The 17,988-nt window shown below is 44.9% G+C and overlaps 1 protein-coding gene across 1 annotated transcript in view; it reads right to left on the bottom strand.

Annotated features, from left to right (window-relative positions):
* LOC142257602 (NACHT, LRR and PYD domains-containing protein 6-like) overlaps positions 1-17,988 on the bottom strand; it is a 105,674-nt gene that overhangs the window by 65,252 nt on the left and 22,434 nt on the right. The window contains 3 exon segments of the mRNA XM_075329739.1: positions 13,680-13,910; positions 13,912-15,370; positions 15,769-15,834. Of these exon segments, the coding sequence (XP_075185854.1) occupies positions 13,680-13,910; positions 13,912-15,370; positions 15,769-15,834 (1,756 nt within the window).

Here is a 17,988-nt window from a genome sequence, read left to right as displayed (position 1 = left end):
CCCGGTGTCATCCTGGGGACGGTTAAGAATAGCGTATTTTTGAATGTGCTTGATGCAAATCTAGCTGTGAAGTGTACAACTAGGGCACAAGTGCTGCCACTGAATGGGTGGGTGTGTGTGGGGCACAATTTTTGGAAAAAAGGGAGACTTCGCTTGGAGTAACCCTTGCTTACATTGTTTTTAAAAGAAGCCAAGATGAACAAGTCATGGTTCAGCAAAGACTTTGCTACCTACCCCGGTGTCATCCTGGGGACGGTTAAGAATAGCGTATTTTTGAATGTGCTTGATGCAAATCTAGCTGTGAAGTGTACAACTAGGGCACAAGTGCTGCCACTGAATGGGTGGGTGTGTGTGGGGCACAATTTTTGGAAAAAAGGGAGACTTCGCTTGGAGTAACCCTTGCTTACATTGTTTTTAAAAGAAGCCAAGATGAACAAGTCATGGTTCAGCAAAGACTTTGCTACCTACCCCGGTGTCATCCTGGGGACGGTTAAGAATAGCGTATTTTTGAATGTGCTTGATGCAAATCTAGCTGTGAAGTGTACAACTAGGGCACAAGTGCTGCCACTGAATGGGTGGGTGTGTGGGGCACAATTTTTGGAAAAAAGGGAGGCTCCGCTTGGAGTAACCCTTGCTTGATGTGTTTTTAAAAGAAGCCAAGATGAACAGAGCTAGGATCAGGAAAGACTTTGCTACCTACCCTGGTGTCATCCTGGGGACGGATAAGAATGGCGTATTTTGGAATGTGCTTGATGCAAATCTAGCTGTGAAGTGTACAACTAGGGCACAAGTGCTGCCACTGAATGGGTGGGTGTGTGTGGGGCACAATTTTTGCAAAAAAACGGAGACTCCGCTTGGAGTCACCTTGCGGTGTTTTACATGATTTTAGAAGAGCATGCCATGCCTATATCTGTGTCTCATCCTCTTTTTCCTCGTAACGCTGTTTTGTTTTCACATGAGAATTTGTCCTTGTCACTTTCCCATGTGTTTGTGTTGTGTTGTGAGTTGTTTGTCACCTTTTGGACACCTTTGAGGGTGTTTTCTAGGTGTTTTTCTGTGTTTGTGATTGCCTGCCATTGTTTCCTATGCAGTTCGAGTTCGGTTCGTCGAACGTTCGACGAGCCGAACTCGAACGGGACCTCCGTTCGGCGAACCGACCTCGAGCCGAACCGGGACCGGTTCGCTCATCTCTAGTTGGGACCATACTGCCCGTTGGGACTTTGTTTTGACCACCTGTTACTGCCCCGTTTAACTTAGAGACACGGCTGAGAACCTGCAGGCCACCCATAAACTTTTGGGCCTTGTAAATAGCCCCTTGGAACAACCTTTCCTGTTCCACATTCTCCGGAGAGGCTAATTGGAGGATGGGCCTGCGGGAAAATGAACGCCGAGGCCCGCCACTACTGCAACCGGTGGCGATCCTCCAGGGCCAGGGGTCCCCTGGTCGTGGGACCTCTGAGAGACTGCCGGGTATGGAACTTTGTACCCGGCCCGTTGTGGGCAATACCTGTACCTGGGCCTGTTTCCTGGACTAGGGAAGAGGGATGCTGGCCTGTTTTTAGAGGCAGCATCAAGGTGCAGGTTTGTTTGGGTGGGCAAGAAAGGACCCGCTCCCGTTTAATAAAAATGTTGTACTGTTTGAAATGGTTAAAGTAACTTGCCTCCCATAAGGGAAGATTAAAAAAAAAATGCTTAATTGTACAAAAGTTATTATAATTGTAAAAGGTTTTATCTTTTTCAGTTGAAACAACAAAATAAACCGATGGTGGATGGGCAGCCCGCAGACGGACTGCATTAAACCAAGGGGGAATGTGACGCCCTGGACTAGCCAGGTAGTCACAGACAGGTCCTTGCACAACACCAACCAGCCTAATAAGGTGACAGCAGCCAACCTACAAAACCTAGCCACCTCCCTCTGGGTTTGATGTCCACACCAGGGGGCGGAGCGAGGTGGTTGGCCACGCCCACCTAGGAGTTCACAGACCCAGAGGCAGGAAAAACCAGAGTAGATGAGTTTGAGGAGAGGAGGAGAGTGGTTAGGAGTGGAAAGTGTGAGGAGTAAAGTCTATGTGAGCAAGGATGGTTGACCTTAGGGAGATCAACATCCACCACTGCGGAGACACCATCACGTGTTTCTCAACGCAGTGATTCTAGAGCAATGCCCCCTGGGAAATATTCAAAGCAAGAAGGGCCTGCGGAGACACCATCACATGTTTCTCACTGCGTTGAGAAACACGTGATGGTGTCTCTGCAGTGGTGGATGTTGATCTCCCTAAGGTCAACCATCCTTGCTCACATAGTCTTTTACTAGGCAATGTCCCACTAGCCAGATTCCTACTCCACACTGATGAGGGGCAAATACCCCGAAACGGCTGTCTGTGGATGGATACCATGTTTGGCATAGGTGGTCTCCTTGACTGGAGACTGCCCTTCCCGTGGTTGTTCCTTCCCGGTGAAAGACCTGGCTAGTTTCCTGCCAGCGTTGAGAAACATGTGATGGTGTCTCCACAGGCCTTCTTGCTTTGAATATTTCCCAGGGGGCATTGCTCTAGAATCACTGCGTTGAGAAACACGTGATGGTGTCTCCGCAGTGGTGGATGTTGATCTTCCTAAGGTCAACCATCCTTGCTCACATAGTCTTTTACTAGGCAATGTCCCACTAGCCAGATTCCTACTCCACACTGATGAGGGGCAAATACCCCGAAACGGCTGTCTGTGGATGGATACCATGTTTGGCATAGGTGGTCTCCTTGACTGGAGACTGCCCTTCCCGTGGTTGTTCCTTCCCGGTGAAAGACCTGGCTAGTTTCCTGCCAGCGTTGAGAAACATGTGATGGTGTCTCCGCAGGCCTTCTTGCTTTGAGGAGTAAAGTCTGTCCAGTGTCCTGTTCTAAACATGTCTAGAAAAATACAAAAAAACAATTTACAAAATGCAACAATTAGCAGTATTCATTTTTTTTTCTTTTTCCACAATAACAAAGCAGAAAAAATCATTACAAAAAGACAAGCATGTCATTTTTATCGCTAAGACAGTGGCCCCATTGCATCAGTTTTTATAATCCACTTTGATTCTTGCCGCAATAAAAATTTATGGGTGTCACCCCCAGTAGCTGCGGGCACAATTCTTTCCAGGCCAGCAAACATTAAAGAATTTTTATCTCTGGCGTGTTTTTCCCACATGTGTTCAATCAGCCTGGGAGCACCGATCCCTGTATTTAGGGAATTCAAACGCTCCCTAAACCTGATGAACAGGGGTCTAATTGTTTTTCCAACATAAAAACGCCCGCACGTGCAGAATATTGCATAGACAACAAAATCTGTCCTGCAAGAAATAAATAGTTTTACTGTATGTGTAAAGCCCGCTTTAAACACTACAATATATCTTACGATGTGTCGGAGGGGTCACGTCGTAAGTGACGCACATCCGGCATCGTAAGGTACATTGTAGTGTTTAACAGCTCCGTGCGATTGCGAATGAACGGTAAAACGTTCATCGCACGCACGTCGTTCATTCCTCATGGATTGAACGTCAGGTTGTTCATCGTACCCGGGGTAGCACACATCGCAGTGTGTGACACCCCGGGAACAATGAACAGATCTTACCTACGTCCTGCGGCCAGCAATGCGGAAGGAAGGAGGTGGGCGGGATGTTTACGTCCCGCTCATCTCCGCCCCTCCGCTTCTATTGGCCGGCTGCCGCGTGACGTCGATGTGACGCCAAACGTCCCTCCCACTCCAGGAAGTGGACGTTCGCAGCCCACATCGAGGTCGTATGGAAGGTAAGTATTTGTGACGGGGGTTAATCGTTTGTGCGGCACATTCAACAAAATTGAACGTGCCGCACATACGATGGGGCGGTTACGATCGCATACGATATCGTATGCAGAATCGTAACATGTAAAGCTGGCTTAATACCGCCTAGTTGAACAATCTTACTTTGTAAATGCTGTCTACAGAAAGAGCAGCTCCCGCATCTGTAATGGCCAACAAGGGTGGATTTTTGGAGCCAGTTAGTTTTGGGGGTAAATCTCTTGTGGACCAACACATCTCCTACATTTTTATTGCGCCTATAGGTGATAGAGGGCTTATTAATAACAAAAGATTGCAGATCACGATCTTCCTGAATAAGATGCCAATTATTTAGGATTGCTGGACGTATTTGTCTATCCATTGAACTAAACTTGAAATTAAATCTAAAGTGATGAGACGCCTCCTTTTTTTCTTTCATTTGTTCTATGGTCCCTGCAAAAGTTTTATTATTAATTTTATTATTGAACTTGCTGGCTCTATCATAAGCATTTTAATTAGATTAGGTGGATAATTTCTTTGCGCCAATCTCTTTACAGCTCTTTTGATTGTTTCAGAAAGACTGTATGTTCACTATTTATGCGTTTCAATCTTAAAAACTGACTATAAGGGATGGCTCTGTTCACGTGCGGTGGGTGATGACTATCATAACGTAATAGCATATTCACAGCATTTCTCTATTCATTTTGTTGTCAACAATTTTTTTTGTGAGTGCCCTCCGTTTCTACTTTCTAGTTTGACACGGTCCTTCAGCTTTTTGGTGTGGTGCACCCCGGTTAGCAGTAACATGCTAGATTAGCTTCACTGCCTATGCTGACAGGCGGTTCTTTTTGTTAATTACCAGCTGGAGACTTTGTGCCCATTTTTTTCTCCTTTTCTATGTGGTTTATATTCTGCTGCTTATTACCAGGAGCACGCCTCATTGAACAGCCGGTTTTGCAGTGTTTTTTCCTGCTTATTGCAGTTTTTCATTTTGTCTAGTATGGATTTAATGGAGACGAATGATCCTGTAGCAACAGTGATCGGCATACAAGAGGGGAGAGAAGACGCCCACTCGTTTCTCACTGACTGCAACTCAAAAGCAGATACTCAGATTTTAAGTACAAAAAGTCTGGAACTGAAAATTACCAACTTAGCAGAAAAAGAGATAGGTCTGTTTTGGACCATTGAGTCGTTAAAATCCTACAAAAGTTGTGACAGAGTGCCAAGAGGACTACGTGTTCTAAAACAGATTTTCTTTTACCTTGATGACATGGACTTTAAATCCTTATGGGAAAAAAAACAAGCAGACTTGTTCGATGCAATTTCTAATTTTAGTTTTAGAGAAAAATATTCAAGAACATTTTTCTGTTACACAAGAATTGATCATGCTGCGAAGTGAATTAGAAAAAAAAGACTTTCAAAAGATCACTGGCAATTTTTTCTGAAAATTTTGAATAAAAAACGTATTCCTTTTCAAACAATAATAAAACAAAGAAAAAAGGAAAAATTTCTACGTGATAAATTAGATTACGAGACGAATTCTGTTTTTAAATGGTCAAAAAATACCAACTTGTCATCATCTCCTTCCAGACCCAGATACAAAAAGAAAATTTTTATCCAGGAAAACTAAAAAGAGCAGCCTGGACAACGGAGTCCGACTCCAGTGGGCCTGAGGATATACCTCCTCCAAAACGGAGACCAAGTATGGATCAGGAACAATCCACTTCCACAGCGCCCCCTTTAGGAAGCGGACCAGAAGGGGAAAAAGAAAAAGAAATGGCATTAAGACCAAAACAGGTTTCGTGGCTGAATTTGATTCTGGAGAACAGCAGAAAGTCTTTAATTTAACTCCTTTCCCTCTAGATACGGACACTCTATCTGTCTTGGAAAAAGGACTTAACTATTGTGTTCCTGAACAGTTTAGTTTTATAGATTTCAAGATTGACCTGTTTAAAGCATGCCGGAATATTTATATAAAAAAACATTATGCTAATAAGTCTGATACAGGTTCATTTGCTTCATCTGTGTTGTCCCCCATACAGGTTGGCCCTTTGGGCTTCACCCCTAATATGGGAGTCGTGAGGGAAGATGCTCATTGAGTCTCACAGATGATACAGCTAAACTTCTTGATGGTAATGTTGCTAGTTCTTCTACTGACTTTTCTCATTTTACAGATGTAGTCAAATCTACTTTTTTTTTCCCCCTGTCATTCAAGGAAATTGTATTGACCAGTTCCAAATGAACGTTTTGAAAGAAATAAAAGTGTTAAAATATCCCTCTATGACAGAAAACTTAACTAGGTCAGAAAGAGATGCCTTAAAAAGATTAACATCTAATGAGGACATTATAATTTGTAAGGCTGATAAAGGCGGTGCAACATTCTTAGGCTAGGGACCCATTTTGCGTTCACCTACTGGCAGTTTAGAACGCACATTTTGGGCTTAATTGATTTGACCAAAGTTGTCTTTTTCAGAAATTTAGCGCTGAAAACGCATGCGTATTTGCCTCGTATTTGTTGCGTTTTCAGCGCTTTTTATCTGCGTTTTCACCTGCGTTCTGATAGTTGCGTTTTGAACATAAAGACAATAAAGTTTAAATACTCAAATTCTTTGAAAAAATGGGAAGAAAAGAATCAAATCTATGTTAATAGAAAAAAATCAATAAAATAAATTTTGTGCATTAAATTATTGCGGTAATATGATATTTTATGTAAAAATAGCAATAAAGTATTAATTACCTTTATTTAAATTGTCGGACTATGTGTGTGTGTAAAGGGACATATGAAATCATTATTTTGAAGTCCAAAATGCATGTTTTCAGCACTGAAAAAGCAGGTAAAACGCAGAATTTTGAAGGAATCTTGGTTTTTGCCATTTCTCATTGACTCCAATGTTAGCAAAACGCACCGAAAATGGCAAAATCAATTGACATGCTGCTTCTTTGAACGCATGGTTTTTGCCACAAAATATGCAAATTAAACGCAGCGTTTAGAAACGCTAAGTGGGGTCGGAAAATCCACTTTTTCCATAAACTTTGCTAGTAAATCAAAACGCATGCCTTTTGGCATGAAAAAGGTGCTTCCTAAAACAGACCTAAAAAGCACCTAAAACGCAGGTAAAAACGCAAAGTGGGTCCCTAGCCTTAATGACTAGGGAGTAAAGTGAAGTGGATAAGCAGTTAAAAAATACAGAAGTTTATTGCCAGTTAAAAGGAGATCCTCTTAACAAACATAAAATGCTTTTACGATCTTTTTTGAAAAGGCAGGTTGATATGGGCATTTTGTCTAATAAAATAGCTGAAAAGCTTTTACCTGCGTTTCCATGCAAACCCCATTGGGATTTTCTTCCTAAGGTGCATAAGTCAATTGCATCCCCCCCCGATAGACCCATAGTCTTGGGGGTGGGTGCATTGACAGAGCCTTTGTCTAAATACTTTGACTGGCTCTTTCATCCGCTCCTTAATAAAATCCCCTCTTTTGTCCGTGATACAGAAGATCTAATTTGCCAACTGGATGATTTTACTTGGCAACCCGGTTTTCATTTGGCCTCGATTGATGTCAAGAGCCGCTACACCCACATCCCACAGGATGCTGGTGTAGAGGCAATCAGGGAAATTCTGACTGAATCTGAACAGGATCCTTGATAAATTTTATCTGTGAAGGTTTAGCTTTTGTATTGGAACACAACGCTTTTATGTTTAATGGAACTTGGTTTCTTCAAAAAGGTGGAGTTGCCATGGGGACGCCTGTAGCGTGTACTTTCGCCAATCTATATCTAGCCAAATTAGAGAATGACCTGATTTATGCCGATTCCAATCCTTTTTTAAAACATATATAAAAAAAAAATCTTCGTTATGTGGATGACATGCTACTCATTTGGAGCGGCACAGAAGATCAATTTAATTCAATTGTTGCTTATTTGAATGAAAAAAACTGTCATGGGATGTTTTTTATGTGCGTTTTTAGCGCGGACGAATTCGATTTTTTAGACGTAAAATTCAAAATTGTTGACAACAAAATTAATAGAGAAATATTCAGAAAAAATACAGCTGTGAATATGCTATTACGTTATGATAGTCATCACCCACCGCACGTGAACAGAGACATCCCTTATAGTCAGTTTTTAAGATTGAAACGCATAAATAGTGAACATACAGTCTTTCTGAAACAATCAAAAGAGCTAGAAAGAGATTGGCACAAAGAAATTATCCACCTAATCTAATTAAAATGCTTTTGATAGAGCCAGCAAGTTCAATAATAAAAATAATAATAAAACGTTTGCAGGGACCATAGAACATATGAAAGAAAAAAAGGAGGCGTCTTATCACTTTAGATTTAATTTTAAGTTTAGTTCAATGGATAGACAAATACGTCCAGCAATCCTAAATAATTGGCATCTTATTCAGGAAGATCGCGATCTGCAATCTGCAAATTGCTATTAATAGGAGCAATAAAAATTTAGGAGATGTGTTGTGCACAAGAGATTTACCCCCAAAACTAACTGGCTCCAAAAATCCACCCTTGTTGGCAATTACAGATGCTGGAGCTGCTCTTTCTGTAGACAGCATTTACAAAGTAAGATTGTTCAACTAGGCGGTATTACACATACAGTAAAACAATTTATTTCTTGCAGGACAGATTTTGTTGTTTATGTAATATTCTGCACGTGCGGGCGTTTTTATGTTGGAAAAACAATTAGGGTATGTGCGCACTAGGCGTTTTTTTCACGCTGCGTTTTTATGTGCGTTTTTGTCTCAAAAAACGCACCCGCGGCTAAAAAACGCGACAAAAACGCATGCGTTTTTGCCGCGATTTGGTGCGTTTTTTGCTGCGTTTTTGCTCACTGCGTTTTTAATCAGTGCACAATGCCATTAAAGATTGTTGATGAAAAAAAAAAATAAAAAAAGGTCTGATATCATTTCCTTCTTCAAAATGTTCATTGTATGCAGGAGAGCAGACAGACAGCTGCAGAACTAGTGTATGCAGGAGAGCAGACAGCAGCTGGAGAACTACAAGGCTCAGCATCCTCCATTCACTAGTGTATGCAGGAGAGCAGACAGCAGCTGCAGAACTACAAGGCTCAGCATCCTCCATCCAGGACTGTATGCAGTTTTTTGCCCAAAAAGAAAAAAAAATGACATGGGCTTCGCCATATTTTTGTATGATAGCCGGGTACAGCAGGCAGGTATGGGCTGCCCCCAACCCCCAGCTGCCTATTTGTACCCGGCTGGGAACCAAAAATATAGAGATGCCCTTTTTTTTAATTATTTCATGAATTTCATTAAATAATTAAAAAAAAAAAAAAATGACGTGAGCTTCGCCTAATTTTTGAGTCCAGCCGGGTACAACTAGGCAGCTGGGGATTGGAATCCACAGTGAAGGGTGCCCAAGCTTTCTGGGCACCCCCACTGCGAATTGCAGTCCGCAGCCACCCCAAAAAATGGCGCTTTTACAGAAGCGCCATCTTCTGGCGCTGTATCCAACTCTTCTAGCTGCGCCGATGCCGGGTGGCTAGCTAGGTAATAATGGAGTTAGGGCTAGCTGTATATTATCAGCTAGCCCTAAGCCCGAAATTCATGGTGTCACGCCAATATTAGACATGGCCACCATGAAATTCTAGTAATGATAAAAAAAAAAAAAAACAACACACAGAAAAATATTTTTATTAGAAATAAAAACACAACACAATTAGTGACTCCATCTTTATTGAAATAAAGAACCCCCTTCCGCAGTAATCCTGGGTCAGGGTCCCGCGCCGTCCAATCCGGATCCAATATCATCTGATCGGTTTGCTGGAAGGCAAAGCGATCAGATGATGTGTCAGGATCAAGTGCCTGAATCACATGACACATCAACTGATTGTATAAAAGCCGGTTATACAATCAGATGATGCATCAGTAGAAAAAAAAAATAATACTCACTTATGTTGTGTGCTGATTACCGGCAGCTCCTGGAGCGATGGGGCGGGAGTCTGATCCTGTCCCATCGCTGCAGCAGCTGCCGGTAATCAGCTGATGAAGTCCCCTGACGGCAGGATCAGCTGATAGCCGGCCAGGCGCGAAAAAGCCGGCGAGACTACGATCAGCTGATGCGTCAGGTGACTGCATCAGGTGATCCACCGCCAGGTCCTGCAAGCAAGGTAATGCCCCAGGGAGACTGCACACACCCGGAGCGGCGGTACCGGGAGGAGATGGGAGCGGGCATGGCACCGGGACCCTGCAGACAGGTGAGTATATATGACATTTTTTTTTTTCTACTGTTCACTTTTGTTTTCACCGCTGCCTCCACCTCCCGCCCAGACATGGCGCCGCACGGAGCTGACATGCACAGGACGGGAGGTGGACGCAGCGGTGACGGTACCGGGAGGATTCATGCTTCTGTGTTTACCAACAGAAGGAATCCTCTTCCTGTACACGTCACTATACTGCCCACCCATTGCGTTTATAGCTGCGTTTTTAGTCATAGAAACGCGGCTATATGCGTTTTTCATTGCGTTGTTGAACATCTCATTGAACTCAATGGGTGAAAAACGCAGTGAAAAACGCAGAAATAATTGACATGCTGCATTTTTGTGGTCACCACAAAAACGCAGCTACAAAAAAATGCTGTGTGAGGACAGCACTTCTGAAAACCCATTGACATTGCTGGGGAAGCAATGTCACTGCGTTTTCAGCACAAAAACGCGGTAAAAAACGCCGCTAAAAATGCGGCAAAAACGCCTAGTGCGCACAAGGCCTTAGACCCCTGTTCATCAGGTTTAGGGAGCATTTGAATTCCCTAAATTCAGGGTCTGGTGCTCCCAGGCTGATTGAACATGTGCAAGAAAAACACGCCGGAGATAAAAATTCTCTAATGTTTGTGTGACGCCCTGGACTAGCCAGGTAGTCACAGACATAACACCTTACACACCCCCTCCCCTGGACAGTAACACCAGTCAAACAAAAACCCTTGTTGCCTCCCTCCAGGGTCTGATGTCCACACCAGGTGGGGCGGAGCCAGGCGGTTGGCCCCACCCACTGAGGAGTTCACAGGTCTGGAGGCGGGAAAAGCAGTTCAGTTCAGTTTGGAGTTAGTTTGAAGTAGAGTTGAGAAGTGACAGCAGAAAAACTGCAAGTGTCTGGGTCGGGGCCCAGGCACTGACAGCAAGGTTGGCAGACGGTGGTGGCCGTCTGCAGGAGTTAGTGGATCTCTGCAGAACCGTAGGACCGGGGACGGGCAGCGGCCCGCCGGTACGGAACCGGGGAGTGGAGTGAAGCTAACCACAAAGGCAGGGCCATCGGACCCCGACTAGGCTTGGAGCCGCCGACAACGGTCAAATTCGAGTGTGACAGGAACCCCAGGGGTTTCCTAACAACCAAGACCCGACAGAAGGCAACAGTCTACACCGTGCGGATATACAGCCACCGCCATAGGCTAGAGATCCAAGGGCCAGCGCCTGCGGGCAAAACGAGCTCCTCCAGTACCTATACGCCGGGGAGCGGACTACCGGTGGGCAACCACAGGAGTCAGAACATCCTAACCAGGTGCAGGGAAAGACAGCCACCATCACCCTTTCTGGGGAGAGCACAAACACTGCAGTCAGCTGCGGGACCCGTCCATCCAGCCGTTTGGTTTACCAGAGACTCTGTCATTGACTATCTGAGTGAGTACACCAGTGCCATCCGGCACCGCGCCGCGCTGCCCCCACAACCCTGCACCCCAGCCATCCAGCCTCCCCGTTACACCACCGGGCCCCGGGAACACCAATCCCTACCCACGGAGGGGACAACATCCTAGCTGCTCCCTACCATCGCTCCTGGGATCCCCGTCATCAGCAGCGGTGGTGCCCTTTATCTCACGACCCGTGGGTGGCGTCACAAACTATCTCCCAAAACAAACCACCCCCTTTTCACTCGTGGACGAGGAGCACTGCTCGAGTCCCCGGGTCCGGCCCACCGCTCGAGCCACCGAGCAGCAGCAGAAGCCCCGGACCCGAGCGCGGCGAGCGCGTGCCCTCCGCCCGCGACATTTGCTGGCCTGAAGAGAATTGTGCCCGCAGCTGCAGGGGGTGACACCCATAAATTTTTATTGCAGCGAGAATCAAGGTGGATTATAAAAACTGATGCAATGGGGCCACTTGGTCTTAGAGATAAAAATGACATGCTTGTCTTTTTGTAATGATTTTTTCTGCTGTGTTAGGCTTGTTTCAGACGTCAGTGATTCTGGTACGTTTGTGCTTTTTTTTATACGTACCAGAATCACTGACATATGCAGACCCATTATATTCAATGGGTCTGCTCACACGTCAGTGATTTTTCACTGACCTTGTCTCCGTGCGGCGTACACGTGTGTCCGTGATTGCTGCACAGAGAAATGTCAATTTTTTTCTGGCATCACTGATGTCCCACGGACCACGCAGTGGTGTGATCCGTGAAACATGTGCCAGAAAAAAACATGCATATAAAATAAAAATCATTTTTACTCACCCGGCTCCAGCGACGCTCTCTACAGCCTGTTCTGCCTGCTGCTTCTGAGCCCGCTAATTACTGTCGTGCATATTCATGAATGCACGACACAGCCGACCCGGAAGCAGCTGCAGCGGGGGTCAGCGCCGGCCGGATGCTGCACAGCGGGAGTGTTCAGCACCATGGAGAGCGGGAGTGGGCACAGGTGAGTTGATCTCTATGTGCAATCACGGAGAACGGAGCCCGGATTGTACATAGACAACCCACGTGTGCCGTGAATCATGGCACACGGAGGGACACGTGCGTGTTTTACACGTCAGTGAAGAACGTCTGTGTTTTTCACTGACGTGTGAAACGGGCCTTATTGTGGAAAAAGAAAAAAAAATTTCAATACTGCTAATTGTTGCATTTTGTAAATTGATTTTTGTATTTTTCTAGACATGTTTAGCATTTCACTAATGTGATTTTAATACACTGACGTCATTCCTTAGTCCACTCCCTTAAAAGAGTGAGGAGCTGAAGTATCCACTAGGGACTTGTCAAAGCGCCAGTTGCCGGTGCGAAACAGCTGTCGTCCGAGTGGGGTCAGTCCCTATCCCCTCCGTCCTGTATTTTATGCCTGCTCCTTGAAACCAATAAATTCAAAGTTTTTTACTGCTTATATATGGTGAGTGCCCTCCGTTTCTACTTTCTAGTCAGTCAGAGACTTGGTTTACCCTGTTGTCAGCGTCTGATTTATTGCTGACTGAGTACCTGACTGACCGCTGCAACCAGTGAGCCTGCGCTCCCCCTGCATCCCATAGCACCACCCAGGGTCCCGGGGCCTTCCCCTACCCGTGAAGGGTAACGTCATCTTGCTGCCCCATGCCATCACCCCGGGTACTCCCAACGGCAGCGGCGGTACTCCCAATTACCGTACACCACGGGTAGCGTCACAAACTATATACCTATCCCCTGTAAATACCCCCTTGTCCATTTGAGTGTGGCCCCCAAAGTCCCCGGGTCCGGAGACCCTCGAGCCTTGAGTAATCACCATCCCCGGATCCGAGCGGTGCGATCCGCTGCAGGGGCAGCACATATAAATATATACATATTGGTGCTCACTTCAGTTATCCTTTAGTACATTACTAAGAAGACACATGGAGAATTTTGGGAGCTAGGACCGTTGGATGAGGTGTTGTGAGATCAGCTGGTCACGGACCTCTGTGATCCATACTTAAGACAGGCTCTGCAGGAGCGCTTGCGGTATAACTGTGATATGAGTTTTCCGGAAGGTGGTGCGGAAACTAGAGTCCGGGAGTGAGAGGCGCCCACTACAACAGTGATTATCAATAGAATATACAAAGCTAAAAATATTTATCTGGATTTCAACTCACTAAATATGTCAGATCATATGTTTGTCTAAACCGTAATACTTCAGAAAGATCAAAATATAATTAGTATTTTACCTCAGATTCGGCAGTTTATATAATCCTGGTGCAAGTCTTTCTAATCCTTCGGTACCTAAAGAACATTGGCATAGATTCAGTCTTTCCATGATTGTGCAGGTTTCCAGGATAAATGCCAACACTGTGCAGTTTAAAGCTGATATGCGAACAAATGAAAGATCCAAGTGTCTGTGCGATCTTAATGATTCCCTTACTAGAGCCTTATTTCGGGTTTCAAACAGATAGTAAAACATAGAGAAGATATTGCTTCTGGTTTGTTTCTTTCTTTATCCTCTGTTCTTCTTGAAAGAGGGTCTTCACCCAAGTGATGACGTCTCTGGAGGCCTGAGCTGCTTGTGAGCCCAGATATCCAGTTAGTATTGACCTGGTGGAATTATCTGATAGACCACACAGGAACCGGAGGAACATTTCACCGCGTCCATCAGAATTAGCGTCTCTTAGTGATTTCTGTAGCTTCTCAGGAGAATAATCCACGTAATGAACCAAGGCGGAGAAAAATTCCTGCACGGTGAGATGTAAGAAAGAATAGGTCACAGGTTCCTCTGATTCTATCAAAAAACTTGATAAAAGCTTTGACTTTTTGTCCACAAGAAAGGAATCCAGATCTCGATCATCAAATATAATCCTGTGATTCATTACTCCATGCTCTGCCATCCACCCGATGGAGCGCAGGAGATGATGAGTGTCACTTTTGTGCAGGCTGTGATTGGACAGGATGTTGGCGATAAATATGGCAAAGAGTTGTGTCACAGTTTTGGGTAATAATGACACCGGCTGATCACTACTTGTGGACTGGAAGCTCCTGGATAACACAGTGCAGATGATCCAGCAGTAGGACGGGAGGTAACAGAAAGTGTACAACGTCTCATTCTGCTTCACGTAAGTAAAAGCCTTTTCTGCCTGTTCAGGGGTAGAAAAGAAATTTTCAAAGTACATCTGTCGTTCTTCTGGAAAAAATCCAATGATTTCTATTATTCGCTGGAAAATACCACAATGAATTGTTGTCAGGCTGGTTGGGCGACTGGTCATCAGAACAGAACAACCATTCAGAAGAGACTTTCTCACCAAACTGACCACAATCTGACCACAAGATTCGGGCTGTTTAGGATGAGAGCACAAGTGACAGGATGTGAAATCCACTGTATGAAGACTTTCATCTAAGCCATCAAATATAAAGAGAAGTTTCTCTGGATCCTGTAAGATGTTTCCGAGCTGTGGCTCCAGATGTGGGTACTGATGAAGGATGAGGGTCTCCAGACTAATATTATCCAGTCTGTTCAGTTCCCGGAATTTAAAGAAAAAGACAAAGGAGAATCTTTGATAGAGAACTCCCCTCGTCCAGTCATAGACAAACTTCTGCATCAGTGTGGTCTTCCCTACACCGGGCACTCCACTCACCATTACCATATGGGGCACAAGTGTGGAACGGTGACACCAGCGGAATAACTTGTTGGGGAAAATGCATTGTAATTCATTTTGTTTTTTTCTTAAATATTTTTCATGTTTTACCCCAGTCTGTATGAGCTCATTCTCACAGCGTTCTCTAAAGTTTTCAGTGGAGACAATAATGAGGTTCACATAACGTGTAGACAATGGGAAGCTTTCCTCTCTCTGGTTACATCCTGGAGCTATGAACTCTTCAAGTTTCTTGTGTTTTTCAAGCAAATATTTCTTGTGACTGTTCTGGACTTCTATTTGAAAAAAAGGGGAGATTCAAGTTAAAAAGTCAAAACAAAATGGTATGTTTCTTACAGACTAATTAATAAATGTATAAGTAAAAGGGATATTCTCAAGTTGTTAAATTGCTTTAGTTAGTTGATGGAATGAAAATAAGCAAGTTTTCAAATTACTTGCTTTTTCTATCTTCTTCCATTGTCTTTATGCAAGAGCTTTTAGCTTATATAGTGAACAGCTCGTTTCCATGGAGCTAGACCACCAAAACCTAGCTAAGTGTCTGCAGTAGCTACATTTCAGAAAAGGGGTTAAAGTCATAACAAACTGCATCCTGGGAAATTGCCGAAAAGTGATAACTTCTTTCATGAAAACAGAATAGTTTTGACAATAATACATTTTTATAATACACACTTACGTTTTTGTTCTTGGAAAAGTTGGTGCCCTTCATTGTCCAGCAACATTTGCTCCACCAGAGTGTTACCTAATAAGAAATTAAATTTTTAAGTTACTTTTTACAGTAGTCCTCACTAATGATAAGCGAACCCGAGCGGTAAAGTTTGGCGTTCGTACCGGACACCTAGAGTTGGTCTACTCCTGTGTCAGAGTCTACTTAATGGTCGCACCAACATCTACATGACCTGAGTGAGTACCCTGCTTCCCCCCCTGTGTCCTGCCTGCTGCATAGTCTGCACCACGCTTTCCTGTACCTCCACCATCCAGAGTCCCAAGGCCTTCCCCTACCCCTGGAGGGAACGTCATCTGGCTGCCCACTCCATCTCCCCCCGAGTACTTCCATCAGCAGTGGCAGTACTCCCCTTACCACGAATCACAGGTGGCGTCACGAACACTAATCCCCTGTAAATAGTCCCCTTTTTATTTTCGAGTGGCTGCGAGCCCCCGGGTCTGGAGACCCTCGAGAGCCACAGCAACCCCCGGATCAGAGCAGTCCGACTGCTGCAAGGGCGGTACAGAGACACTGCCTGAGATGTGTCCCAGAACGATGGTTTAAGAAGAGGCATGGTGCTGGCTGCGAGAGACACTGCGAGCCGGACATAGAGAAGCCCTGGTAACCACTGAGTATTGGACTGTGAAGCTCCTGAGGTCGGCGATACCAAACAGAAGAAGAGACGTCATCTGGAGGAACCAAGAGACCCTGGGCTCTGTGGAAGAAGGGGAAGTGTTCCCCCAGTCCTGCAAAGAGACGTGTGCACCAACAAGCATCACTGCATTGTGCTCCCGAGAGTGGACTAGGCCTCAACAATACCGTAAGACTCGTACCGGTACTTAATAGGGCTAAAGCGGGCTTTACATGTTGCGACATCACTAGCGATGTCGCGAGCGATAGCACCCACCCACGCCGGTGGCGCATCACGGGGTGATCGCTGCGGTAGCGAACAATATAGCTACGGCAGCGTCACACGAAATTACTTGTTCACCGACGTCGCTGTGGCCACCGAACAATCTCTCCTTTAAGGGGGCGGTTCGTTCAGCGTCACTAAGCGGTCGCCCAATAAAAGCAGAGGGGCGGAGATGAGCGGCCGGAGCATCCCGCCCACCTCCTTCCTTCCTTATTGCAGGCGGCTGCAGGTACGATGTTGTTCCTTGTTCCTGCGGTGTCACACATAGCGATGTGTGCTGCCGCAGGAACGACAAACAACCTGCGTTCCAAACAAGGAACGATTTTTTAAAAATGAACGACGTGTACACGACAAATGATTTGACACCTTTTTGCGATCGTTACTGATCGCAAAAAGGTGTCACACACAACGACATCACTAACGAGGCCGGATGTGCGTCACCAACACCGTGACCCCGACGATATCTCGTTAGCGATATCGTTGTGTGTAAATGGGCCTTTAGTGTGGGCCTCTGAAGCCAGAGCATGGTATCCGAAAGACCAAAAGAACAGAGGCCAGGAAGATTGTTAGTGCAGTGTAGTTGTGGCTATATTCTGCCTGCAAAGTTGACTGTTTTATTTATATTTGTAGTAGCTGGGGCAATACGGTGTTTGTGCGGCCCAGGTAAAATCTACAGTGTCTGTTAAAATTCCATAACTGTATACTTTACTCCCTCGTTAACTTGCATCCACATAGACTTCCTGCCTGTTAAATAAATCTGCTCCCTTGTTTCTGCAATCTCGTCTTGTGAACTCTTCACAGCGGTGGTCCCTTGGCCTTCACTTCATATGAATGACAAGCATGACTATGTTCTCTTCTTGGCACAGCTTTCCTCACACACTGAACAGCACTTCTGTCCATTCTAATGGGGATAGTAGATGGGGATATTTGGTGGAGGAGTAGTGAGCAGACCAGTCCATCAACCTCCCCAAATAGTAAGGCAGCTTTCCCATGTGAGGTCTTTTACTATTGGAGAAGTGTCTTACAGATAACAGCATTATATGCAATATGAGGTAGCTTGCAATTCACAACTCGCAGAACGTTAAATTACTATACAATACAATCTACATCATACATTTTAGCTATATGATTCACCAAACAATATTTAGAAAGTATACACTGTTCGTTGGCCATCAAAGTACATACTATTATTGAAACGGCCTTTACCCAACACCTCGGACTATCGTTAGTGGTAACCACAACAGGACCTAATGGGAGCCAGCTCTGTTTCACCATTA

Source organism: Anomaloglossus baeobatrachus, chromosome 12 (assembly GCF_048569485.1).
Source record: "Anomaloglossus baeobatrachus isolate aAnoBae1 chromosome 12, aAnoBae1.hap1, whole genome shotgun sequence".
Lineage (NCBI taxonomy): Eukaryota > Metazoa > Chordata > Amphibia > Anura > Aromobatidae > Anomaloglossus > Anomaloglossus baeobatrachus.
This window is presented reverse-complemented; position numbering and strand designations above follow the sequence as displayed.